This window comes from Bubalus bubalis, chromosome 24 (genome assembly GCF_019923935.1).
Source record: "Bubalus bubalis isolate 160015118507 breed Murrah chromosome 24, NDDB_SH_1, whole genome shotgun sequence".
NCBI lineage: Eukaryota > Metazoa > Chordata > Mammalia > Artiodactyla > Bovidae > Bubalus > Bubalus bubalis.
In genome coordinates this window covers 15,253,793-15,281,161 of record NC_059180.1, presented here as the reverse complement: position 1 = coordinate 15,281,161, position 27,369 = coordinate 15,253,793, and the positions used below count along the sequence as shown (strand labels likewise).

At 49.5% G+C, this 27,369-nt stretch overlaps 2 protein-coding genes across 4 annotated transcripts in view; one reads left to right on the top strand and one right to left on the bottom strand.

Annotated features, from left to right (window-relative positions):
• The window catches only part of FBXL19 (F-box and leucine rich repeat protein 19), an 81,308-nt gene that overhangs the window by 4,899 nt on the left and 49,040 nt on the right, over positions 1-27,369 (top strand). The window lies entirely within an intron of this gene.
• On the bottom strand, positions 1,869-27,369 carry LOC123331640 (cardiotrophin-2-like). 2 transcript variants are annotated; one of them, XM_044936308.2, is made up of 4 exons: positions 26,132-27,369; positions 10,796-10,887; positions 5,524-5,660; positions 1,869-2,903 (listed from the first exon to the last, which is right to left on the bottom strand). In XM_044936308.2, exons 3-4 carry the CDS (start codon positions 5,557-5,559, stop codon positions 2,445-2,447), a joined length of 495 nt encoding a protein of 164 aa, XP_044792243.1. In that variant the 5' UTR covers positions 5,560-5,660; positions 10,796-10,887; positions 26,132-27,369; the 3' UTR covers positions 1,869-2,444. The 2 variants fall into 2 exon arrangements, with proteins under 2 accessions (XP_044792243.1, XP_044792244.1); XM_044936309.2 differs by lacking the exon at positions 10,796-10,887.

The following is a 27,369-nucleotide window of genomic DNA, read 5'->3' as shown; positions in this document are numbered from 1 at the left end:
CCCCCTCCCCAGAGCCAGGAATGGGTCTTTGCCTTCTTTGGCCTCCTTTTCACCTGTGAGAGTGGTCTCGGATTTGAAGCTAGTCTTACCCACTGTGTGACCTTGAGCAAATCACTGTGACCCTCAAGGTACCTCCTCCGTGAAATGTTTCCTTTGTTGAGTTGTAAAGGTCAAACAGCATGGATAAGAAGGTACCTGCTGCCAGGCGCAGCACACAGTAGGTATCCAAGAACCATGGGGTTGTGCCTGCCTTCCTCATCCTTATTACTCCCTAGGGCTCCCAAGAGTGGGCGTTTCCCAGTAGCCTTGGGACCAGCTGCATCCTGTGCTCCTCTTGTGACCCCACCGCCTCTGCTGGACGTTGTGCGCCGCCTCCCGGCCTAGCTGAACCCGCACGCGCTGTGCCCGCTACGCCTGCTGCGGCGCTTGGAGGTCGCAGCGCGCCAGGTCCGGGCTCTGCGCGCTGTGGTGGAGGACGAGAACCTTGGACCCCGGCCCGATCCCGCGGCCGCCGCCATCGCTGCCGCCACTGCCTCCTTGGGCGTCTTCCCAACCAAGCTGCTGGGGTTCCCTGTGTGCGGCCTTTACCTCGAGCCGCGCCGAGGCCGACCTGGGCCAGCTGGCGCTGGGGGCAAGGCCTGAGCGCCCGGGGCCCAGCATGAGCGCCGGGCGCGCGGCCCAGCTCGCGTCGCCCTCCCTGGTCGTCTCCATCTCTCCCCATCTCTGTCAGCGTCTTTCTGTCCTCCGACTGTTTCCATCTCTCTGTTTCCTTTGGACGCTTTTCCGTCTCGTTTTCTCTCTGGGTCCTTCTTGTCTCCCTCTACGACCTCCCGTATATGTCATGTCCTTGCTTCCCCCGAGTTTCTCCACCGCTTGCGTCTGCCTCTCTGAGCATCTCTTTGTCTTCCCGTCTCCTGTTTCCTCTTGGCCCGCTGTAGCCTGTGCATATCTCCACCTCATCTCAAGGAAGGGCCACCTGTCACTCTGTTTGCCTCTGTCCTTCTCTCTGTCGTGTCCTGGCCAGGAACATGCCTGTTGGCCCTGTGGTGGAAGGGCTACTCCAGACAAATTTCAGCCACCTTCGCCCAGGGTCACTCCACCTGCTGCTCTCCCCATCCCCCATCCTAACCCTTGTGGCCCTGCCCCCTCTCCCTGTGATGCCCTCCACCCCTTCCCCTCCCTCTGCCCTAATACACACCTTCCCTTCTCCTCAAGTTAAGTTTATGGAGACAAAACAAACAAACAAACAAACAAAAAAACTCACCCCTTTGAAGAGTTTTATTTACGAGAATAAATTAATTTTTTGTAAATAAAATGTTGAACAAGAACATTGAATTTACCAGTATATACAGTCGTTGAAAATAGGGAAACACATTTAAGGCGAAAAAGATCCTTGGGGTATGGCCTGGTCCCCCCAGCCATCCGCAAAAGCCACACTATAAATAGGAGCTTCAGGAGAGCCCCAGGCCAGGGATGCCATCTGTCATCCCGAAGTGGATGTGTCCTGAGCAAGAAACAGATGTGACTCGGGTCCTTAGCTTTTCAAGACTCACACATCCATTGACTAGGAGTAAGCACTGTAAGATGGGAAGTTGGAGCAGTGGACACAGTCAGAGAGGTGGTCTAGAGCAGGAAGTGACCTCCAGAAAAAAGGGAGGCCTCGTTGCTCAGAAAGTCCGTATCTTCATAGAGGAAGTGAGGTCGATAGAGACAAGAAGGCAGTCCCTGCTGCTAAGTCGCTTCAGTCGTCTCCGACTCTGGGTGACCCCATAGACGGCAGCCCACCAGGCTTCCAGTCCCTGGGATTCTCCAGGCAAGAACACTGGAGTGGGTTGCCATTTCCTTCTCCAGTGCTTGAAAGTGAAAGTGAAGTCGCTCACTCCTGTCTGATTCTAGCGACCCCATGGACTGCAGCCTACCAGGCTCCTCCGTCCATGGGATTTTCCAGGCAAAAGTACTGGAGTGGGGTGCCATTGCCTTCTCCTGGACCTCCCCTAAATGACAGGAAGGGGACCAACTGTACTCCCCCTGTAGAGTGGGAAGTGAAACTGAAAAGTGTTCGTCACTGAGTCACGTCCGACTCTTTGTGACCCCATGGACTGTAAGTGAAGCCTCTTCAAAGGGGTGTTATTTCTTTCCACCCAGGAAGTGAGCAACCAGTACCACTGGAATGGGAATTCATGAGATGCTGTCCATGGAGTCCCACCCAGATCTGGAAGGGAGGCCACAGGACCTGGGCAGGGAGGCCCAGGCATAAGGACTAGAGGCCTGGTCCCCAGGAAATATTCCCAGATACGTGGTACACAAGCCCTGCTAGACAACATGTGTCTCCTTTCTAGCCAAGAAGCAAGGCAGAAAAGAATCCCTGGTGAGAAAAACAAAACAGGAAAGAATCAGCTGTGAAAGGGAAAGGGTTGCAGCCTGAACAGGAAGTTCCACCTCCTCTATTGAGAGTATTTGGCCTTGAGCTCACCCAAGAAAGTCACAGCTCGGTCTGTCCAAAAGCTGTAGTCCCGGATTATTACATACCCTCGACACTTCTTGTGGAAGGCCGTGTCCCCTAAGGAGACAGGACCGAGAGGGGTGTTTGGTGGTGGGGTGGGCAGGCCCAGGGAAGTCATGATGGCAGCCAAGTTGCCCACTAGGCCTTTGGCCTTGAGTCTTGCTTCCCAAAGCTGATCCTCCACGATGGAATCGCCATGGTGGAGGATATGCTGGTCAACCATCGCAATCCGGAAGTGCTGGCTGAAGGACCAGAAGGCCTCCTGGGTGAGGCTCAGACGTACTCCATCTTCCAGGCCATGCCAGATCTCGAAGGGCATGTCGGTTGAAGGCAGGGTTTCGAGCGAGAGTTCGGGAGATGAGAAGCCGGGATTACTAAAGGGACGGCCTTGGTGTTCGAGCTGCGCAAGAGACAGAGACAGATGAGAGTGAGGGGACCCAAACGCTGCCCTAGGGTGCCCCTGAATTCACATCTGCCTTCCATGAGACTGGCCTCTTCCTAGGGGGAGTCGCCATTCCCTGCCTCAGGGGGTTGATGAAATGTTCTAGCACAAGAGCCCCAGTTCTCTTAGGCTTCAGCTCAGCCTCCTCCACATACAACTTGTGCAACTTTGAATCACAGCTTCAGTAATTCCCACATGGCGCTGTAACGGTGAAGATGATAAGATGTAATAGACATAAAGCACTTAGCACTTGGCATATGACTAGGGCGTTAATATCATTCACTAGTGACATCTTTGTATTAATATCATGAACACTATGATGATGTTACTTATTACCGTATTTGCAAGCTAAATATATTATTGACAATGTGGTTAAAGCTGTATTTCCTTTTTATTCACATTCTTCAGGGGTTAATATTTGTTCACTTGTAAATAATCATTAATATGCAATTATTAATATTGGATTAAATTATAATATTATTGAGTTAATGCCTTCTCCATTAAATTTCTCACCTCCACAAACCTAGACCCACAGAATTTTAGTGCACACTGATAAATTCTGTACATGATAGTTCACCTAGTCCTACATCCCCATTTTACAAATGGGGAAACTCAGGGTCCACAAAGTTACCCAGAGGATAGTTGCAGATATGAGATTAGAAATTAGAGTCAGGGACTTCCCTGGTGGTTCAGTGGTTAAGAATCTGCCTGCCAAAGCAGGGGACGTGGGTTGGATCCCTGCGCCAGAAAGATCTCCCATGCTGTGGGGCACCTAAGCCTGGGGACGACAACTCCTGAGCCCTCATTCCTGGAGCACATGCTTCGTGACAGTAGAAGCCACCGCAATGAGAAAACCAAACACCCCCATAGCAGAGGAGCCCCCGCTCACTACAATTACAGAAAGCCTGTGACAGCCACAAGGACCCAGCACAGCCCCAGAGAAAGAAACTAGGTTTTACAGAAGAAAACAAGTAACTAGGTTCGGTAACTTCACGTGGACCTAGAAAATAGTACAGTGGAAGAGTCACAAATTCCAAGGCCTGCAGGGGCCAGGTGGATCCCGTCACCTGGAGAAGAAGCAGATGGGGTGCGGCTGCGGCACAGTGACTGGAGGCCAACAGGACCCCTGTGCCTGTTTTTGACAGGTTTTCAGGTTCAAAATTTGAACAAGCATCGCACGGCCTAAACAAAACATCTGTGGATCAGACCCAGCCAGCAGGCTGCTGCTTTGAACTTCCAGACAGTTTTGTGACCTCAGGTAAATTATTCCCACCTCTAAAGCTCAGTTTCCTGGCCTTTCCCTCATGGTCCACTGGTTAAGACTCTGCCCTGCAATGCAGGGGATGCGGGTTCAATCCCTGATTGAAGAGCTAAGATCTCACATGCCTCCCAGGCAAAAAACCCAAAGGATAAAACAGAAGCAGTATGGTAACAAACTCAGTAAGGACTTTAAAAATGGCCCACATCAAAAAATCAGAAAGAGGCCTTCCCTGGTGGCTCAGTGGATAAGAATCCTCCTCCCAATGCAGGAGACTCGGGCTCCTGATCCAGGAAGATGCCACAGGTCCTATATCAACTAAGCCCGTGCACCACAACTACTGAGCCTGTGCCAAGGAGTGGCAACTACTGAGCCCACATGCCCCAAGTACTGAAGCCTTGCGAGCCCTAGAGCCTGTGCTCGGCAACAAGGGAAGCCACCGCAATGAGAAGCCTGCACACCACAACCAGAGAGGAGCCGCCACCCGGAAAGACTAGAGCAGCGCTCCGTGCTGAGTCATTTCAGTCGTGTTGACTCTCTGTGACCCCACGGACCATGGCCCGCCAGGCTCCTCTATCCATGGGATTCTCCAGGCAAGAATACTGGAGTGGGTTGCCATTTCCTTCTTCAGTGATGAAGTGTGAAGTGAGTGAAGTCGCTCAGTCCTGTCCGACTCTTTGTGACCCCATGGACTGTAGCCTAACAGGCTCCTCTGTCCATGGGATTTTCCAGGCAAGAGTACTGAAATAGGTTGCCATTTCCTTCTCTAAATTTAGAGGTGAGCCCAAACTAAATAACAAAGATCGAGCACAGCCAAAAAGAAAGAAATACAATTATAAAAATATAAAAAAGTTAAAAACAATCTAAAAAAGCCCCTTCAGTTCTCTAATCTGTAAAAATGGGTCATAATTCTGCCTCTTAGACCTATCTGAGGAGCCAGTAAGATAATGAGGCTGAATCTCCCAGCATGGCATAGGCTCAGAAAAGCAAGGGCAGAGGTGGTCTTGGACAGACTCATGAGCCTGAAAAAGACTTCCCCTAGGGGCTTCTGACACTCCTGAGAGGTCAGTCAAGGCACGACCACCATCCCATTTGGCAGATGAGGAATCTAAGACCGAGAGTGAAGGAATGACCTGCCCAAGGTCACCCAGCCATGAGTGACATCATTCCTGTGGGTCTGTCTCTAGCTGACACAGCCCCTGTACCCCAGGACCCATGGAGGAACCTCCTTCCAGCCTTGTTCTGCCTCCCTTCCCCAGGGCTGGGCCAGGAGGGTGACAGCCGCCTCCCCTCACCCCCTGCTCATGCCCCGTCACTCACATAAGTCTGCAGCAGGGTGGAAGTGTGCCTCTGCATGTCGAGCGCCAGGTTATAGGCTTGATTGACAGATTCAGCTGTGGATGTGGGGGCTCCCAAACTGAGACGGGGCAGCAGCAGGGCCAGAAGGCAGAAGGGGGCTGGCAGGAAGAAATCAGAGGTCAGCACCAAGTCCCTGACCTCCCCTGCTGATTCACTCATTCATCATAACAGCCCCTAATATGGATACAACCCTTGTGGCTTACAGCGGTCTTGTGTGTGCCACTCAGGGCAGAATCACCCTGCAGGCAGTTTATTTCTAGCCCAGAATATTCCCCTGGGACTTCTCTGATGGTCCAGTGACTAAAGACTCTGAGCTCCCAAGCAGGAGGCCCCGGGTTCAATCCCTGGTCAGGGAACTAATCCCACAGGCCACAACTGAGAATTTGCATGCCGCCACAACTAAGAACCAGCACAGCCAAAGAAGACAAATTTTTATTTTTTTCTTTCTAAATGCAATTTTATATAAATAACTATTAAAAATAAAGAAAAAATTCCCCTGACCTCCAGACCCAAGTATTCAACTTCCTGCTTGACATTTTCTCTTGAAGGTTAATGAGCATCTCTCAAGTAAAAATATCCACTGCTTAGCTCTAGCTGCCCTGTTCCCCTCCTTCCCTGGTCCTCCCCATCTCAGAAAAGTGCATGTCCATTCTTCCACGTGCTCACGTCAAAGTCACGGGGTCCTCTTGGATTCCTCATTCTCTCCTTCTCCCTGTGTTCAACCCACACTAAATCCTGTGGCTCTGTCCTTAAAAGGTGGCCATGAGGTCTGTGGGGTTTTGTGTTTGTTTCTGGTCATACTGTGAAGTTTGCAGGATCTCAGCTCCCTGACCAGGGATTGAACCTGGGCAGTGAAAGCCCAGAATCCTAAGCACCAGACCACCAGGGAACTCCCTGGGTCTGTGTTTCTGCATCTGAGCACTCATGACAAGTGTACCTAGACTCTGAAAGCTCACTGGGCTGTATACTTAGGACTTGTGCTCACCACCCAGTTCCTATCTGACAGTTTCAATACAAAATTTTAAAGCGTGGATTTCTCTGCTGGGTCAGCGGTAAAGAATTCATCTGCCAATGCAGGAGACACATGCTTGATCCCTGGTCTGGGAAGATCCCACACACCATGGAGCAACCGTTAAGCCCTTCATAACTACTGAGCCTGTGCCCTAGAGTCCAGGAGCGACAAGTACTAAAGCCTGTGTGCCTAGAGCCTGCAACAGCAGAAACGACTGCAATAAGATGTCCACGCACTTCAGCTCGACAGTATCCCCCACTCACTGCAACTAGAGAAAGCTTGAGCACAACAACGAAGACCCAGCACAGCCATAAAGAAGTAAAAGATGAATCTAGAAGCTATTTCTCTCCCCGCTGCTGTCTCTGCCTCCACCCTTGTCTCCCTGTGCCACGTGGAAGCTCTTCAAGTCCAGCTAGATCCCTCCTTTGTCCAAACCTTCCCATGGCTCCCACCTAACACAGTGACTATGAAAGTCCTCACTGTGGGCTACAAGGCCTGGCCCCTCTTTTCCGCAGCATCCCCTACTCAGACTTTGCTCTTGCTGGGCCCTGCCAGCACCATCTTCCAAATCCACCCAGGGCTTCTGCTTCTGATTCTTCAGGGCTCAACTCAAAAGCCCCTCTGGGGACGTCCCTGGGGGACCAAGGGCTAAGACTCCGCACTGCCAATGCAGGGCGCTCAGGTTCAATCCCTGGTCAGGGAACTGGGTCCCACCTGTCCCGACTAAGGCCTGGTGTAGCCAAATTAAAAAAGAAAACAAAAAAAGTAAGCTCACCAGCAGTGATGGAGATGCGAGGCAGACCAGGATGGCTTCCTTAGCTTCCCTATCTACATTCCTGAACTCCCAGAAGTTCAGAACTTAAGGGAAGGCCTGAGGTGAAGCCCTGTTCATTCATTCATTCAACAAACTTGGATCACTGTATTCAAATTCTGTCACATCTGTGTGGGTGCTCAGTCGTGTCTGACTCTTTGCGACCGCATGGACTATGGCCCGCCAGGCTCCTCTGTCCATGGAAGTTTCCAGGCAAGAATATTGGAGTGGGTTGCCATTTCCTTCTCCAGGGGTTCTTCCCGACCCAGGGATGGAACCCGTGTCTCATGTCTTCTGTTTGGCAGGCAGATTCTTTAGCACTAGCACTACCTGGGAAGTCACACTGGCATGATCATTTTCTTATGATCACATGGACTGTCTGTCTGCAGAAAGAAATCCCATTGTTTGTTTCTTCACTGCCGTGACCCCAATGCTTGGGTTTCCCTGAGAGCTCAGTGATAAAGAATCTGCCTGCCAATGTGGGAAACGTGGGTCTGATCCCTGAATGGGGAAGTTCACCTGCAGAAGGAAATGGCAGCCCACTCCAGTATTCTTGTCTGGGAATACCATGGAGAGAGGGCCCTGGAGGGCTACAGTCCATGGAGTCCCAAAAGAGCTGGACACGACTTAGCAACTAAACAGCAACAATAACCTCAATACTTAGACTCCTGTGAGTTTGTGCTTAGTCACTTCAGTTGTGTCCAACTCTTGGCTACCCCGTGGCCTGTAGCCCAGCAGGAGCCTCTGTTCATGAGATTCTCCAGGCAAGAATACTGGAGTGGCTTGCCATGCCCTCCTCCAGGGGATCTTTCCAACTCACAGCTCAGTCCCAGGTCTTAAGGTTCCCGCTTTGCAGGCAGGTTCTTTATCACTAGAGCCGCATGGGAAGCCCACTTAGACTACTGCTGCTGCTGCTGCTAAGTCGAGTCAGTCCTGTCCGACTCTGTGCGACCCCAGAGACGGCAGCCCAACAGGCTCCTCTGTCCCTGGGATTCTCCTACCTAACACCTAGTAGGCAGTCCAGAAGTATGTCTTGAGTGATGAATGTAGTCTTCTATGTGTAAGGTTTTTGAGGTTCCCAGCAGATGCAAGAGCAGCCAGGTACCTGAGTCAGATGGGTCAGAGGGCGCTTGCAGTACCCCCTCCCTCCTGGCCTCAGGACCCTGGCACCCTGTCTCCCTCACTCACCCAACAGATGATAACCCATGGTCTCTCCTGGATCCTTCCTCTCTGCAGTCTCTCGGTGGTTCTGTGACACCTGTCCTCTTGTCCCTCAGGTGGCTATATAGTTGGGTCTGAGCCCTCGGGGCACCCATGAGTGAGGGAAATTCATAGCTTGGGGGTTGTGGGGGCAGGTGCAGAAGCCCCTGAGGCAGGAGACAACTAGGGAAGGGGGCATTGAGGTGACACCCTAGTCCCCTACAGGCCCCCAATTCTGACTTTAACTCCGGTTCCTGGGAGAAAGGGAGCCAGTCAGGAGGGGATTATCGGGGGATGGGGGAGACAAGGAGGCCGCCCTGATCCCTGGCAATCTGCACATCCTGGGATCCAGTTTCCTGCGAGGAGGCAGCCCCCTGCTCTGCCCCATCGGGACCCAGGTATTGGGCCCTGGCTCTGGAGGGGTTTGGAAAAGGGACAGAGGGGTGGTTTGTAAATAACATCACCCACACCCTTAGACCCGGGAGCTTGTGATCCCGCACAGGGCCTGTGGGGCTCCTTGTGTGAAGGCCTTTATGTCCTTTATTTCTTTTTTTTTTTTTGAAAAGTTTTTAAAAATTTATTTTTAATATGAATTTATTTATTTATTTTGTCTGTGCTGGATCTTTGTGGCTGCATGTGCTTTTTCTCTAGTTGAAGCGAGTGGGGCTACTCTTCGTTGCAGGGCACAGGCCTCTCATTTTGGCGGCTTCTCTTGTTCCTCAGAGCACGGGCTCTAGAGTGAGGGCTCAGTAGTTATGGCACACAGACTTAGTTGCTCTGAGGCGAGTGGGATCTTCCCAGATGAAGAAGTGAACCCATGTCTCCCACGTTGGCAGGTGGATTCTTTACCACTGAGCCACCAGGGAAGCACCCACCCACCATCCATTTCTTTGATATTGCAGGTAGTAGCCTTCGTTCAGCCTCCATGATCTTCCTGGACTTGATATGGGCAGCTGTTAATTAGCTGTTAATTAAGGACGGGAGGGGTTGCAAAACCAGGGAGAAATAAAATCAAGAGCAGCCTTGGGGCAAGGTGCTCATTCCTGAACATGTGATACATAGAAGAAGATCTTTGAAGCATTTTTCAGGTACTGAAACCCCCTCCGGTGGGACAAGCTGTGGTATGCTGCCCTCAAACATGTGGACCCCAGACCAGTTGGACCTGAAGGTTGAATATGTTCATTTCTACCTGACACCACCAAACATCAGGAAAATGTTCAAGAGCCGATCCCATCCTCTTTTACTAGAAAACGTCTCAGTATCTTCCCTAGGGAGACATGGTTATGAGAGGATACGCCTGCTATATCCCCCTTTGCCTGGGAAAGCAATAAAGCTCTCTTTTTTGACTTCAGCCCCATCTTTGTCCCTGAGGTTGATCTGGCACCAGTGTCCAGAGAAGCTGAGCTTTTGGCATCACCGTGTACATGTCTTGGGCTTCCCTGGTGGCTCAGATGATAAAGAATCTGCCTGCAATGTAGGAGACTCAGGTTCGATCCCTGGGTGGGGAAGATCCCCTGGAGAAGAGAATGGCTACCCACTCCAGTATTCTTGCCTGGAAATTCCAAGGGCAGAGGAGCCTGATGGGTGACAGTCCATGGGTTCTCAGAGTCAGACATGACCGAGTGACTAACACTATACTGTACTATATGCACAGGTTGGCACATGGACCCACACCAGGTGTGTGTATTCACTTTCATACGTTTTTACAGTCAAAGAAGTATTGACTCTAGCCATGTGCTTGTCCCTGTTCCAGATAGAGTGGGATACAGCAGGGAAGAAGTCAGACACAAATCCGTGCCCTTGTGGAGCTGACACCCTAGTGGACATGCCCACTACTGTGTTACACCACACACCCTGCCAGGGAGTGTCAAACACAGGAGTGCACATGCGCCCCAGCTTATGAACACACAGTCATATCCAGAGCTCCCACCATAAGGCAGGAGCTACATCTGTTCGTTCATTCACCCATGTACACCTTTAGTCAGCAGCTGTCGGAGGAGCCCCTCTTCTGAGTTGGCACTGGGGTGAATAATAAGGGCCACAGAGTCCAGTGGTCCCCCAACAACCAACATGTGAGCTCATAAAAAGAAAAAAAATTTTCCTAAAGCTACAAGGGGCTGAGAGGAAGCCAGAACAGGTTGATGTGATTAACTGAGGGTAGAGGAGATTTAGATAAGGAGTCTGAGGCCCAGAGAGGGGCAGCTACTTACCTGGAGTCACACAGCAAGGCCAGGACAGATTGGAGGCTCCTGCTCCCTCAGTTTGGGACTGACTCTAGGGTGACCTCAATCTGAACTGTGAGCTGAAGGAGGGAAGAGGTTGAGGGAAGAGATCAGTTCTGAGGTGGGAGATCCTAAATTGGGTCTCTGAGCCTGGGCCCTGTCAAGGCTGCCAGGGAGGGCCTGTGATGGGCAGGCTGTGATGTCAGAGGATTAGACTAGGCCCATTGAGTGGGTGCACTGAGGCAGGGGCCAGGCCAGGTAGTGGAGGAGGAGGAGGAAGAAGAAGAGGAGGACAGGAGGGGAGAAGGGAGCCAGACTCTCGATCTCGTGCTGTTCACAGGTGGGCAGCGTACCTTGGGCCGAGCCTCACCCCAGAGGGCAGGCTCACCCTGACCCAACCCCACCATCTCCTCCTCCTCTTGGGACTTCATTTCTCTCTAGACCCTTCAGGGGCCCTTCACAACTGAAGCAATCCACCCCTATCCCAGGCTCAGTTCCATTTTTCCAAGGCATTTGTCTTGGCAGATGTCAGAAGCTCTGCCGCCTCATCCTGCCCCGCCTTGTAGCCCACATATCTCCATCTCTGTTTCAGTCTCACCGGAAGATGATGCCTGGGAAATCCTAGCAATTTAATACTCAGCAGTCCCTGGGTAGGGATGACCCCCTTCAGGAGGGCATGGGAACCCGTCCCAGTATTCTTGCCTGGAGAACTCCGTGGACAGTCAAGCCAGGAGGGCTATAGTCCATGGGGTCGCAAAGAGTCTGACACGACTGAGCGACTAGCACTCACTTTTTTTTCCCACTTGGGTAAAAGTCCTCCCTTTGTCCATCTCCAGTTTAGGCAAGTTACTTAAACCTCTCTGAGCCTGAGTTTGTTTCCTCATCTGAAGACCAGAAAAATTGTCTTGGCGTCTTAGGGTCTTACTGACTCCACCTACCAAGTGCCTCGACCTCTGCTATAAGACCCCCTTCTAAGCCCCTCAAGAGTTGCTGCAATGGTATGTAATTGCTCCAGTTCAGCTCAGCCTCTCAGTCATGTCCGACTCTTTGTGACCCCATGGATTGCAGGACATCAGGCTTCCCTGTCCATAACCAGCTCCCAGAGCTTGCTCAAATTCATCTCCAGTGAGTTCGTGATGCCATCCAACCATCTCATTTTCTGTCGTCCCCTTCTCCTGCCTTCAATCTTTCCCAGCATCTGGGTCTTTTCCAATGAGTCATTTCCTCCCATCAGGTGGCCAAAATATTGGAGTTTCAGCTTCAGCATCAGTCCTTCCAATGAATATTCAGGACTGATTTCCTTTAGGTTTGACTGGTTTGAGCTCCTTACCTCCAACCTAATGCCTCCAACCAAAAGCAAAAGCCTCAGTGACCCACTATCTCAGGCTTGGAGCCCAATCCCCACCAGCCACACTAATGTTAATGCCAAGCAGGGCCCTGTGGGATCCAGGGTGCAGAGGCCTTTTTGTCCACCATTCCGTGTAGGCAGGCCTGCAGCCTCCACGACCTTCTCTGAGTTCCAAAGGGCAGAGTAAGTAAGTGAAAGTCCCTCAGGCGAGTCTGACCCTTTTCGACCCCATGGACTATACACTGCATGGAATTCTCCAGGCCAGAATACTGGAGTGGGTAGCCCTTCCCTTCTCCAGGCAATCTTCACAACCCAGGGATTGAAACCAGATCTCCCACATTGCAGAGGATTCTTTACCAGCTGAACTATCAGGGAAGCCCAAGAATACTGGAATGGATAGACTATCCTTTCTCCAGGGGATCTTCCCAACCCGGGAATTGAAACAGGGTCTCCTGCATTGCAGGCGGATTCTTTATCAACTGAGCTATGAGGGAAGCCCAAAGGGCAGAACAGTTGTTAATCAAAGCAGAAGCAGCAGGTGAGGCCAAGGCTTAAGATGGGAGACAGACCTTCTAGGAGCCGGCACACACCCTGATCTTGTCTCCATCCTGTGGAAAGGGAAGGAGAACAAATACAAGACTGTTACCGCCTTGATCCTTATCACAGACTCCTGCTTGCCTATGTACCCTTTCCCTACTCACCAGCGAGGGGGTGGGGCACAGTTCTTGAGGCACTAGCCTACTGTGCCTGGCACAGCTATAAAGCTGTGCTTCTTTCTCCTCCATCACTCTGTCTCCATATTTCTGTTTGGCATTGGTGCACAGAGAGCCGAGATTTTGGCAACAGTGTTCCCAAGAGATCTGTTCTGTCTGTCCACCAGGACGCTCAATCACGACCCTATGTCATCCAGCAGGTTCCATCAAGAGGCCCATTCAGAACAAATAAACAGGAATTCAAGCCAGAGCCTCTGACTCAATGTTAAGCACTATTCGAGCAAATCTTCACTCCTACCTCTCCAGGCAAAGAGAAAAGCCAGTGCAAAGACCCTGAGGTTGGGAATATCTTTGGCAGGTTTCAGGGACAAATAAGCTGCTAGACAGAGCAAAGAGATGGGTTGTTGGTGACATATGATAGGATAGGAAAGAGCAAGGGTCACCTTGCCGCCTCCCACCACCCCCTTACTTTTCCTTGACTGCCCACTGCCCTCAGGACAAACCCCCAAGTCTGTAGTCTGGCTTCTAAGGCCTTCAGTCCCATAGTCCCTGTGCAGCCGTGAACCTTCCTTCTTGCTTTTCCCTAGCTTCTGCCATGTGTCCTACTTCGCATGCCTGCTCAGCACTGCCCTCTCTTGAGACTCTGCCTGCAAAGAGAGTGAGCCTGTTCCTCCCTCACTTGACAATCCTTCTCATACTTAACCTTCAACTTGGGTTTCACTTCTCAGGGAAGCTTTCTCTGTCTCCTCTGCCCCATCAGGGCTCCCAGAGCTTCCAACATCCACTCATCCACTCACCGATCACCACACATTATCGTTCTCCATCTCTTGATCTTTCTCTCCCCGTGAGAGGAGGCCGGGTGTTCTCCATAGCCCCAGCATCCGGCCACCAGAAAAGGAGACACCTCCACGAGCAATAGGTGAAGGAAGGCAAGAACATACTGGTTCCAACTGGGGGACTCAGCAAAACCAGGCCAAGGAGTGTGTTCTGCACCTGATCTCCAGGAATGCCTATGTCGGTGCCTTGTCTTGATAGAGTGATGGGCCAACCGAGCAGTGAGGGCATGAGGGCCCAAGGCAGGGACCATCAGAAGGAGCAGCACCGTCTACTCCATTCAGTGCATCTGGGAGCCTTTGCAGCACTGCTACAGAGTCGGGATGGGCTGAACCAGTCCCAGTAGCATCCTGCCTTTCTGGAAGGCACAGTCTTGTGGCTCAACCGTCCTCCTCCTCATCATCTCTAATACTGTTTTTTCTTTTCCAGCTGTGCCACATGGCTTGTGGAATCTTCGTTCTCTGACCAGGGATTGAGTCCAGGTCCTCAGCAGTGAAAGCACGGAGTCCTCATTACTGGACTGCAGGGACGTCCCATCACTAACATGAGCACTGACTGATGGCCTGTTCTAAGCTCTTTCCATTGAATAACATATCCTTTACAAAACCCCATGGAGTGGCTAGCACTGTTTCCCCATTTCACAGATGAGGAAAATTGAGGCACAGCAAGGTTATGTGAATAGTTCTGGGTCACACAGCTAGGATTAGAATTGGGCTCCAAAGTCAGAGCTCTTAACCATTATCAGTGTCTCTAGCCTCCGGGCCTGACACTTTGCCACCTGTGAGACTTTGCACAGTCCTTGTCCCCTGGGTTCTCTTCAGGAAACTGATAGGTGTCTACATTTCACAGATGAGGTGCAGAGGAAGGAAAGGAATCCCATTTTTTAGCCTCTATTATGTCACCAGTCACTTGATACATAGATAGTATCTCATGACCCTGGGAAGTAGGTTTATGGTTATTATTCCCACTTTTACAGATGAGGTTCAGTGACTTGTCACGATCACACAGAATAAATTGTAGAGGCCATGGGCTCAGGACAGGCTCCGATGTCTGGGCTGGTCCCTGTCATCCCACAGTTCCTTTGGTGTCCCCCTTGCAGAATACGTGGTTCACACGACAGTGAGAATGGGAGGCACAGAGGAAGCACCGCTCTGTGTCTAGGTTCTAACCCAGTCCAGGTCTGGTGCTTGGCACCCCCTGGAATCCAGCTAAGTGTCACCTCTGCTTCCGGGGCAGCCCTGGGCTTGATGAGGAGCGCCAGAGGAAGGGGAAGAGCACAAATGGGAAACTGGGGCGTCGACTTCAAAATGAGAAGTGGAACTTCCTGGTGGTCTGGTAGTTCGGAACCTGCGCTTTCGTTACCGTGGCCCAGGTTCAATCCCTGGTCAGGGAACTGAGATCCCGTAAGTCATGAGACTCCAACCTAAGAAAAAAAATACCCCCACTTTGCATTATCCCCAGTGACCTCCTTGGGGAATCTGTGCTCACAGTCTCCTAACTTTAGGTCCTGTGAGTCTACAGAGTCTAATTCCTAGATTGGGGAGGGATCTTTCTACCAGGGGACACAGCCAAATCCCATTAAATTTAGAGGTACATCTGCCACATGGTCACTTGCATCTCCTCCTGCCAATAGACCAGCAGGCAACAAAAGGACATGCCATACTGTTGCAGGAAGGGGGACTCCCTCCAGGACCCGAGAGAAGGCTCTTGTGTAGCATTCGGGATGAGTGTCCAAGGAGAGACACGAGCTGACAAAGCGATAGACTGTGTTGGGAAGGGACGCCCAGGCAGAGAGCAGAAGTGAAAGAGAACCCAGGAGAACTGATCTGTCCCGTGGCTCCCAGTCTCAGGTTTTATGGTGATGGGATTCGTTTCCAGATTTCTGTGGCCAATCACTCTGATTCAGCATCCTTCCTGGTGGAGCACCCATGGCTCAGCCAAGATGGATGCCAGTAAGAAGGATTCTGGGAGGTGGTAGAATGCATGGCATCTCCTTCTGACCTTTCCTGAACTCTTTCGGTTGGTGATGGCTTGTGAGTTCCATCTTTCTTTCTAGGACTTCTGTTGTAAAACAGCTCACGCAAATGGTCACTATGGTGTCTGGCTAGGGTAGGCGATTTTGGTCAGCGTGCTTCCCCTAACAATATGGATGGGCAGAGGGTAACAGACTATGTTCAGAACAGGAAGTAGGACCAGGGCTATGTAATGGGGGGCAGCAGAAATATGCTTAGCATTCAGGTGATCGCTTGGAATATCTCCTGCTACCCATGCTGAGGTGTTTTGTTTTGTTTTAATTGTATTTATTTATTTTTATTTGTTATTTTGGCTGTGCTAGGTCTTCATTGCTGTGTGGGGGCTTTCTCTAGTTTCAGAGAGCAGGGCCTATTTTCCTGTTGAGGTTTGTGGGCTTCTCATCGCGGTGGCTTCCCTTGTTGCAGAGCACAGGCTCTCGGCATGCAGGCTTCAGTGGTGGCTGCACATGGACTCAGTAGCTGTGGCTCTCATACTTAGGTGCTCCGAGGCATGTGGGATCTTCCCAGACGAGAGATCGAACTGGTGTCCCCTGCATTGCCAGGCAGATTCTTAACCACTAGACCACCAGGGCAGCCCCCATGCTAAGTTTTATTTGTAAGTGAGCAAGTACCATTGTCACGGGCTCAGAAAGCATGCTAACTAGGGACTCAGACCCTTCAGGAGTGAGGGCCAGGCTCAATCCCCCAGACAAAGTGCAGAGACCAGCAGAACCACTAGCTGAAGCCAGGAGCAGAAGGGAGGGGCTGGGCTAGAATGAGTGGGTGTAGAGGAGAGAGATGAGAGATATCAGCTGTGTCTCTAGAACTAATCCTCCTTTCCTAAGTTTACCCAGAAATTATGATTAAGCAGAATCTTGGGGAAGTTGTATTGGGATGAAGAGAACTTAATAGGAGAATCAAGTAGATCTGAACAGCGCCAAAGTGGACTGTAGGACATTGTTGGTGCCCCACCCAGATTCTTTTGCCAACAGCACACACATCCCCCATGTCCCCTCCTCTGGAGAACTGCCCAGCACCTCTCCTGCTGGAAGAATTTGGCCAGTGGTGAAATTAACTTGTTGATACAGTTTTGGCCCCAGAACTTTCCCTAGATCAAATGTGGTCAGTTGAGACGTCATTCTTGCTCAGATTTTTAACACTGATGTACCCTGATAACCCTATTCTCCTTCTGAGAACATTTTCCCAGTCACTTGATCCAGAATTTCCATCTTGGAGTACATCAAATTCAAAAGGTTCTGTACAGCAGAAGAAACAATTAAGAAAATGAAAAGACAGCCTACGGAAAGGAAGGAAAACGTTTGAAAATCACGTATCAGTGGGGATTAATATCTAAAAATGTAAAGAACTTAGTCAACCTAATAGCAGCAGGAACAACAAAAAGACAAGAAAAAATAAAATAAAACGGAGGGGACTTCACTAATAGTGCAGTGGAGAAGAATCCACCTGCCAGTGCAGGGGACTTGGGTTCAATCCCTAGTCCGGGAAGATTCCACATGCTGAGGAGCAACTATGCTCTCACAGCCATAAAAAATAAATATTCACCGTTCAAAAATACAATAAGAATCATTTCATACAGGTGAGAAAATTGAGTTTCTAAGAGGTGATGTTACACAATGCCCCAAAGCTAGAAGTGATGCTGAAAGCTCACCTTCTTTGTACATCAGTGCTGAATAAAATCTCAGAGACCGAGTTTTGGGTAAAGAAGAAAAGGAGTGCTTTATTGGTTTGCCAGGCAAAGGGAAACACAGGGGCCTCATACTGTCGAAACCATCTGTCCCCCCTTTCAAGAAGAGAGTGAAAATTTTATAGCAGTTGTTCAGAGAGTGCATGATCATCTCATAACATTCTTCTTCTTCTTTTCTTTTATTGCCATACATCAGTACTGTGAACATTCTTCTGATGGGTTGGTGGTGAGGTAAGTAGGGGTCCATGGTCTCAAACTTCAGGTCCAACTGGTCAGGTGTCTACATGCTTGTGGGTAGCATACCATTGTTAACCATCAAATTCTCCCACCCAGAGGGGGTTTTCATATCTGCAAAATAGCTCAAAGATATTCTGTGCATCCCTTGATGGGGAATCAGGCTCTTGGCTCAAGGCTACTCTTAAGTTTCTTGGCTTCTCCCTGGTTTTGCATCCATGCCCTTCCCTAATGAACAACTGCTTGTATCTGCCCATTAGAACTCAGGGAAGACCATGGAGCCTGAATGAACGTAGTTTCCTATCATCAAAGAAATGCAGGAGGAGACTTCCCTCGTGGTCCAGTGGCTGGGACCCCATGGTTCCAGTGGAGGGTGCCCGGGTTGATCCCTGGTCAGGGAACTAAATCCCACATGCTTCATCCCAGTGCAGCCAAATACATAAATATATTAAAAAAAGAGGGGGGAGGACACAAAGACCTTGTGTCCAGGAGCCCCACAGGACCCTGCACCGAGGTAAGGCCAGATCTGCACACTGAGTCTCATTCTAGATTTCAGTGGAAAAAAGAATCCCCTGGGTTACTCTTACAAATATAGATTCCTGATTCCCACTCAGATATTCCATAGGTCCTAAGGAGCCATTAGTGGAAATGAACCTGCCTCCCAATGCATGAGACTTAAGAGCTGTGGATTTGATCCCCGGGTCAGGAAGATCCCCTTCAGGAAGGCACAGCAACCCACTCCAGTATTCTTGCCTGGAGAATCCCATGGACAGAGGAATCCAGTAGGTTGCAGTCCATAGGGTCAAAAATAGTTGGACACAATTGAAGCGACTTACCAAACATGCGCCAACCACTAATGCCGAAGAAGCTGAAGCTGACTGTTCTATAAACACCCACAAGGCTTTCTAGGACTAACAGCAAAAGAAAAAAACCCACAAAACCAGATGTGAAGATGTCCTTTTCATCATGGGGTATTGGAATGCAAAATAGGAGGTCAGAAGATATTTGGAGTAACAGGCAAGTTTGGCTTTGGAGTACAAAATGAAACAGAGCAAAAGCTAACAGACTTTTGTCAAGAGAACACACTGGTCATAGTAAACACTCTCTTCCAACAACACAAGAGACAACTCTACACATGGACATCACCAGATCATCAATACTGAAATCAGATCGAGTGTATTCTTCTCAGCCAAAAATGGAGAAGCTCTATACAGTCAGTAAAAACAAGTCCTGGAGCTGACTGTGTCTCAGATCATTGGCTCCTTATTGCAAAATTCAGGCTTAAATTAAAGAAACTAGGGGAAACCACTAGGCCATTCAGATGTGGCCTAAATCAAATCCCTTATGATTATACAGTGAAAGTGAAAGTCTCTCAACGGGTTCGACTCTTTGTGACCCCATAGACTATACAGTCCATGGACTAATACTGGAGTGGGTAGCCTTTCCCTTCTCCAGGGTATCTTCTCAACCCAGGTCTCCCGCATTGCTGGCAGATTCTTTATCAACTGAGTTATCAGTGATTATACAGTGGAGGTGACAAATAGATTCAAGGAATTAGATATGGTAGACAGACTGCCTGAAGAGCTATGGACAGAGGTTTCTAACATTATACAAGAGGCAGTGACCAAAACCATCCCAAAGAAAAAGAAATGCAAGAAGGCAAAATGCTTCTCTGAGGAGGCTTTACAAATAGCTGAGGAAAGAAAAGAGGTGAAAAGCAAGGGAGAAGAGAAGGAAAGATATACCCAACTGAGTGCAGAGTTCCAGAGAACAGTAAGGAGAGATAAGGAGGCCTTCTCAAATGAACAATGCAAAGAAATCAGAAAACAATAGAATGCGAAAGACTATAGAGATCTCTTCAAGAAAACTGGAGAGATCAGGGGAACATTTCATGCAAAGATGGGCACGAGAAAGGACAGAAACAGTAAGGACCTAAAGAAGCAGAAGAGATAAAGACCAGGTGGCTAGAATATACAGACGAACTACAAAAAAGGTCTTAATGACCTGGGTAACCAGGATGGTGTGGTCACTAACCTAGAGCCAGACATCCTGGAGCCTGAAGTCAAGTGGGCCTTAGGAAGCATGCCTATGAACAAAGCTAGCGGAGGCGACAGAATTCTAGCTGGAGCGATTTAAAATTCTAAAAGATGATGCTGTTAAAATGCTGTACTCAATATGTCAGCAAATTTGGAAAACTCAGCAGTGGCCCCAGGACTGGAAAGGGTCAGTTTTCATTCCCATCCCAATGAAGGGCAGTGCCAGAGTATTTAGATTACACCACAATTGTGCTCATTTCATGTGCTAGCAAAGTTATGCTCAAAATCCCTCAAGCTAGGCTTCAGCGGTATATGAACTGAGAACTTCCAGATGTATAAGCTGGGTTTAGAAAAGGCAGAGGAACCAGAGATTCAATTGCCAACATTAGCTGGATCATAGAGAAAGCAAGGGAATTCCAGAAAAACATCTATTTCGGCTTCATTGATTACTGGAAAGCCTTTGACTGTGTGGATCACCGCAAACCATGGAAAATTCTTAGAGATGGGAATACCAGACCAACTTACCTGTTTCCTGAGCAACCTGTATGAGGCTCAATAAGGAACAAGCGACTGGTTCAAAATTGGGAAAGGACCACAGCAAGGCTATATACTGTTACTCTGTTTATGGAACTTTATGCAGAGTACATTATGCAAAATGCAGGCTGGATGACCCACAAGCTGGAATCAATATTGCCAGGAGAATTACCACAAACCTGAGATAAGCAGATAATACCACCCTACTGGCAGAAAATGAAGAGGAACTAAAGAGCCTCCTGATGAGGGTGAAAGAGGACAGTGAAAAAGCTGGCTTAAAACTCAACATTCAAAACAGATCATGGCATATGGTCTCATCACTTGATGGCAAGTAGAAAGCTAAAAATGGCAGCAGCGACAGATTTTATCTTCTTGGGCTCCAAAATCACTGCAGATGGTGACTGCAGCCATGAAGTTAAAAGATGTTTGTTCCTTGTCAGGAAAACTATGACAAACCTAGACAGCATATTAAAAAGCAAAGACATCGCTTTGCTGACTAAAGTCCATATAGTCAAAACTATGGTTTTTCCAGTAGTCCTGTATACATGTAAGAGCTGGACTGACCCTTGCTTAACCAATCAAGTGGAATTCAGATCATCCTAATGGAAGAGAGAGCTTTAGGCAGCTGAGACCTAAGCCCTCAGGGCTTCCTAATTTCCTTGTATGACCAGTTAAGAGTTTAGGGGGCTGCCCTGGGCTTCCCAGATGGCGCTAGTGGTAAAGAACCCGCCTGCCAATGCAGGAGATATAAGAGATGTGGATTCCATCCTTGGGTGGGGAAGATCCCCTGGAGGAGGGCATTGCAACCCACTCCAGTATTCTTGCCTGGAAAATCCTATAGACAGAGGAGCCTGATGGGCTACAGTCCATAGCGTCGCAAAGGGTCTGACACGACTGAAGTGTCTTAGCACCCATATACTCTGGGCCTGGGGTGGGGTGAAGGTAAGCACATTCCAGGAAGGGAATGAAGGCCAGAGGCCTTGTAGCAGCTGCTGGAAGAATTACATTAGGATTCAGAGTTCTCCATGGAGCTCTGAAAGAATATTTAGAACAATTTGGAAGAATACAGGTAATTGGAAGAATACAGTATTGTGCAGGAGGCCATGGTCTTAAAAATCCTATATTTTTGGAAGAATAATCTCAAATGCTCATGTCTAAATGGACAAAAGCCTGAGGCTCCCAGCTCACTCTGGATTAGGTCAGGAATTTTGCATCATAGCTGCCTAGCATGGGGCTTCCCTGGTGGCTCAGACAGTCAAGACCCGGCCTGGGATTTGGGAGACCTGAGTTCAATCCCTAGGTTGGGAAGATCCCCCGGAGGAGGAAACAGCAACCCACTCCAGTATTCTTGACTGGAGAATCCCCACCGGCAGAGGAGCCTGGAGGGCTACAGTCCATGGGGTCTCAAAGACTTGGACATGACTGAGCAACTAAGCACAGCACAGCACAGCTGCCTAGCATAGAGTTGGACACACAAGAGGTACTTAATATCCATTTATTTGATGTAGCGGTGTGGTCCTCAACCAAATTTTACAGAAGATTTTTAAAATCACTTCTTTATAACTCTCTGGAGTTTCTTTGCAAAGGTTGTCCACTTTTTTGTCTGGTTGTATATTCAAATGGGTCAAAAAGGGAACTTCCTTGGTGGTCAAGTGGTTAAGAACCTGTCTACCGATGCAGGGGACATGGGTTCACTCCCTGCCCTGGGAAGATCCCACATGCTGAAGGGCAACTAAGCCTGTGTGACACAAGCGCTGAAGCCCATGAGCCCTAGAGCCTGTGCTCCACAACAAGAGAAGCCACCGCAATGAGAAACCAGAGCACCACAAGGAAGAGTGGTCCAACTTGGGAAAACCCACATGCAGCAACAAAGAGCCAGCGCGGTCAGAAAGAAACTCACCACATGGATGATTTCAAATGCCTTTAAAAAAGAGAGAAACTTTTACAATGTTCAAAGCCCCTGCTGCAGGAACACACTTAGAGCATCCATCCCAGCTGCCACTCAGAAGGGGGCATGCGTGTGTGCGGAGTTGCTTCAGTCCATGCTAAGTTGTTACAATAGAGGCCGACTCTGTGACCCTATGGACTGCAGGCCACCAGGATCCTCTGTTTATGGGATTCTCCAGGCAAAAATACTGGAGTGGATTGCCCTGCCCTGCTCCAGGGAATTTTCCACACCCAGAGATGGAACCTGAGCACCCTCCTTCTCCTGCATTGGCAGGTGGGTTCTTTACCACTAGTGCCATCTGGGAAGCCCCATTAGAAGGGCACAACTCTAAAAAGAAATGTGATCATATCTATGTGATAAATTGGAGAGATCTGGGGAAACGTGTATACTGGCAACACCCACTGACAGTAGCAACTCAGCTAGTGTTGCCATCAGACCCTCCAGGGACACTGGACAATGAGCTCTACTGAAGGATTCTGTGACCATTAGAAGCCACACCCACGGTTGGGTGTGTTACTTCTGGAACTTTCATTAACCAGACCCTGGCAACTTCTGTGAAGCCTTGTTTTCAGTGATTACTAATTGCAGGGGTGACTGTCAACCTCTTGAAGGGGCATTTTCTATTCACTTGACCACCATGCTGCTGCTAAGTGGCTTCAGTCGTGTCCAACTCTGTGGGACCCCATAGACGGCAGCCCACCAGGCTCCCCTGTCCCTTGGATTCTCCAGGCAAGAACACTGGAGTGGGTTGCCATTTCCTTCTCCAATGCGTGAAAGTGAAAAGTACAAGTGTAGTTGCTCAGTCGTGTCCAACTCTTCGCGACCCCATGGACTGCATGCAGCCTACCAGGCTCCTCCATCCATGGGATTTTCCAGGCAAAATTACTGGAGTGGGTTGCCATGCCCACCATATTTCAGTGTAAATTAATGTCCTCTCTGCTTTTTATAAAAAAATATTTATTTATTTGGCTGCTTTGGGTCTTAGTTGTGACACGCAGTCTCTTTCATTGCAATGCACGGGCTTCTCTCTAGCTAAAGCAAATGTGCTGAGAAGTTGGAGCAAGAACTTAGTTACCCTGTGGCATGTGGGATCTTAGTTCCCCAATCCAACCACTTCACCTGCATTGGAAGGCCAATTCTTAACCAATGGACCACCAGGGAAGGCCCTCCTCTCTGCTTTCTGTGTAGTGTCCCACGTGACCAACAAAAGAGCTGCCTTCGTGCATGTCTTATAGAGGGCGCTTGTCCAGATAATCCTCTACGTGACGGCTGTCCCTTCACTGGGAGCCACAGAAAGCTGTGTCTGTTATTAGGGCTGTTTAAAGGCATTGCCAGGGAGAGCTAGTGGTCAAGAATCCGAATACCAATGCAGATGATGTAAGAGATGTGGATTTGATCCCTGGATTGGGAAGATCCCCTGGAGGAGGACATGGCAACCGATTCCACTGTTTTTGCCTGGAGAATCCCATGGACAGAGGAGTCTGGCGGGCTACAGGCCATAGGGTTGCAAAGACTCGGACATGAGTGAAGTGACTTAGCACGCACTCACAGGCATTCTAGTTCTTTTCCTTCCAGGCAGAATGTGGAAAGAGGTCCTGACTCTGCCCACTTTGAAATTAGGGGAGGCTATGGAGTAGTCAATACTATGTGAACACAACTGTCCTGTGTCACTTCTGGGCAGAAGCTATAGAAGCCAGGCCATGTTTCACCAGGTCCTTCTCCCTCTATTCATCAGTGATTGGATGGTGATTATGGAAGCTCATATCCAGATGGAGCTTCTTCCCTTGGCCTTAATGCCTGGGTAACTAGAATGGGCAGACCTCTCCCCACTGACCAACACTAGACACACAGCATGAGCCCGAATCAGACCTTAGTTGCTGTAAGCCACCCAAACTTGGGTGTTCTTTGTTACTGCAGCATAACTTCACCTGCTCTGACTGAAACAGAAGCTATGACCTTCTACACAAATGCAGGAAAGATCTGGATCTTCTGGAAGAGTACCCACTGCTGAAAAGGAACCTCAAGATCAATGGGCTGCTCCTGCTCCTGAATTCAGTGAGGTCAATCCAAGGTTGTGGGTAGTTCTGAGAGCCAGCAGGAGCCCTCCATCCCTTTCCAGCAGCTCCCCTCTGGAGACTGAATAGTGCTCCTGTTTCTGAATGTGGTCTGCAGCCCCAGCCCCTCATATAGGAAACCACCACCACCGAGGGCCATGAACGATCTTTCTGATGGTTCTCAGACAAAATGTGTAAATAAAGTGGACAGAAGACAGAAATTTTTTGTGCAATAGAAAAGGGACTTGTGGATGCTGTAAACCCAGAGTTCACTTATGGCTGAGAGGGTCTGACTATTGTTTTTATATTTTAATGTCAACGTGGCAAGATTATAGTATTTGAAGCTCATATTTTAAGTAGACCTCCTCAGTCGTTTTAGTCGTGTCCAACTCCTTGCGACCATATGGACTGTAGCCTGCCAGGCTCCTCAGTTCTTGGGACTGTCTAGGCAGGAATACTGGAGTGGGTTGTCATGCCCTCCTCCAGCAGATCTTCCCCAACCAGGGGTTGAACCCATGTCTCCTGCATTACAGGCAGATTCTTTACCACTGAGCCACTGGGGAAAACTCTTTTAAGTATATACAAATAATATCTGCTCATGGTAAAAACTGTCAAACTGCAGAGTAGGTTATAAAGTGAAAAGCAAAAGTTCTCCTCTTTCTCTGTATGCAGTCACACTCAGCCATCTCTCTATCCAGCCAGTGAGGGGTGCAGGCACACCGTCCGGCCCTGAGGTGCTCTCTAGAGTGTGAGAAATGGCCTTGACCTTCAGTAGGCTTATGTTCAGGTCTCAGTTAATGAAGTGGGGCCAGTAGTGCTTCTGCTAGGACTGAAGCAAGCTGGATGGGGACTGTGTGGATCTAGGGAGTACTTGTCTCATCCCAAAGGGGCACCCACTGTTCTGCACCAGCTGTTTCTTGTTCAAGGAAACAAAGAATGCAGACTCAGTGTTGCTGGATTCCAAGTGAAAGAAATGTGTGGTTGCTCTGCCAAACTTAACACACAGAGGATGGACATGATCAACTGGCAGATGCTATAGTTCTGAAGGTGGGCTCTGAGACCTTGGGAATCGTAGCTTTTAAAAAAAAAAAATTATTTTATGAAACTCATTATTTTTCTTTACAATTTAATATTCCCTTCTAAACTTTATTCATTTATTGACATATTATATATTTTTGGCCATGCTGAGTCTTTATTGCTGCATGCTGGCTTTCTCCACTTGTGGCGAGGGGTACTCTTTGTTGGGATGCGCAGGCTTCTTGTTGGCGTAGTTTCTTTTGGTAGGGTGCACAGGCCCTAGGTCCTGGGCTCGGTAGTTGTGGCGCTCGGGCTTTGTTTCTCTGCATTATGTGGGACCTTCTCAGATCAGGGTTCAAACCCGGGTCTCTTGCATTAGTAGGCGAATTCTTTACCGCTAGACAGACCCCCAGAGAAGCTCTGAATCCTAGCTTTATCACTCAGTCATTCCCAGTTTCCTCATCTATAAAATGAGATTGTAACAGGATTCTTAGGAGGATCAAATGAGATGCTGAAAGCACGTAAGAGACAGACTCTTCATAAAGCTTGTATCTAGGGGAAGAGTCAAATGAATCGCATCTGGGAATGACACACATGAAGGCTTCCTTGCGACACCAACCTGAAAGATGAAGTTAACTGGGTGCAGCGGTGGGAAGGGTGGAAGGAAAGAGCCTAATCGGTAGAGGGACTGGCTCCAGAAAAATCCCTGGGGAATCATGTAGCCAAACTAAAGCAGTGAGGCGGAAGAGGAAACAATCTTCAGGGAGTCAAGGATTTCCTAAAAACACTGTGAGCTAGTAGGAGCCTGAGGCCAATCCCTGCAAATTTAGGACTTCACATCTCACCAGCCAGCTTGAGTTCAATTCCCTGCCAGAAAAACCACACTCACCAAATCTTCCGCAGGGCCGTCGAACCACAGGGGTCGAAAGTGAATAGTTTTGCAGGCAGAGGAGGAAGATTAAGAAGGCAGCTAAGAAGGTACAGTGGTAGGAAGCAGACCCGTTTGCCTTGGCAGCTGAGGTGTCTACCGCGGAGGGGGAGAAGGCCCGGAGAGGGGGCGGGGGTGCCTCCAAGACTGGTTGCGCAATTGGCAGCACCAACAACTTCAGATTGAGGAATCTAGGCAGCTTGTTGGCCCTTAGTCAAACGAAGAATGGGCGCCCCCTAGCAGCAGTAATCGGTAGTGGACACGGAAGGATCCAGATGAGGGGCCCGGGCAGAGGGTGTGCGGCTCAAGATAGGGTACACAGCCGGGCATAGTTTTCTTCTCACAGGAGCTAACTCCTTCGGGCATGACGGACACCTGGGATCCCAAAACAGCTGGGCTGGAAGGGCCCTCGAGAAAGGAACTGCCAACACGTGCCCTGTGTCAGGCCCTGAAGGTGGGCATTTTCGTGAACATTGTCTAACACTCTGCTTCGAGGTAGGTATCATTATCCCCATTTTTCAGATGAGAATAATCGAGGTTTGGTGACTTCCCAAGGAGGGGTGGGGATGTTGTATGACTCCAGAGCCTTTTCCCTGGAGCTCTCTCGACTTGGAAGCTACCGATTCTCTGAGGTTTGGGGGAACAAGCATCAGGTGTGAGGCGCCGAAGCTTTCCAAGGGACAACAGCGCGACGTACTTTCGGCAAGAACCACGCCTCCCTTGTCGCCACACACTAATTACTGTTGCTTTCCTTTAAGAGCCTTCCCCTGAAAGATGAAGTCCTTGACACACGGGGAGGCGGACATTATAGATTCCTGGATCTCTCGGACGTCTTTTCTCCCTCACCCGCATTGATCCCCACTGGCGACAGAAATTCTTCCCCTCCACTAGCGAGTGAAGGCACGAGACTACATTTCCCTGGAGGTCGTCAGAAGCGGGTGGCGAGGAGAGAAGGAAATAGACTCTCCGTTTCTGTCTGCTCTCAATTTGGACTGTCGGCGGTGATGCACATTTCAACAGCCCATGTCCTTGCTCTGTTGAACTAAGGAAGGGACTACGTCGCCCAGCAGGCCCTGGCGCAGAGGATGTGCTAGGCTGCCATCTTTATTGTAGTCCTTTCCCCTGTTTCCACAAGGAGTAGCCTTAGCGAATGAACTACAAGTCCCAGGTCACCGTTGCCCCTTTCCTCCAGTGGCCAT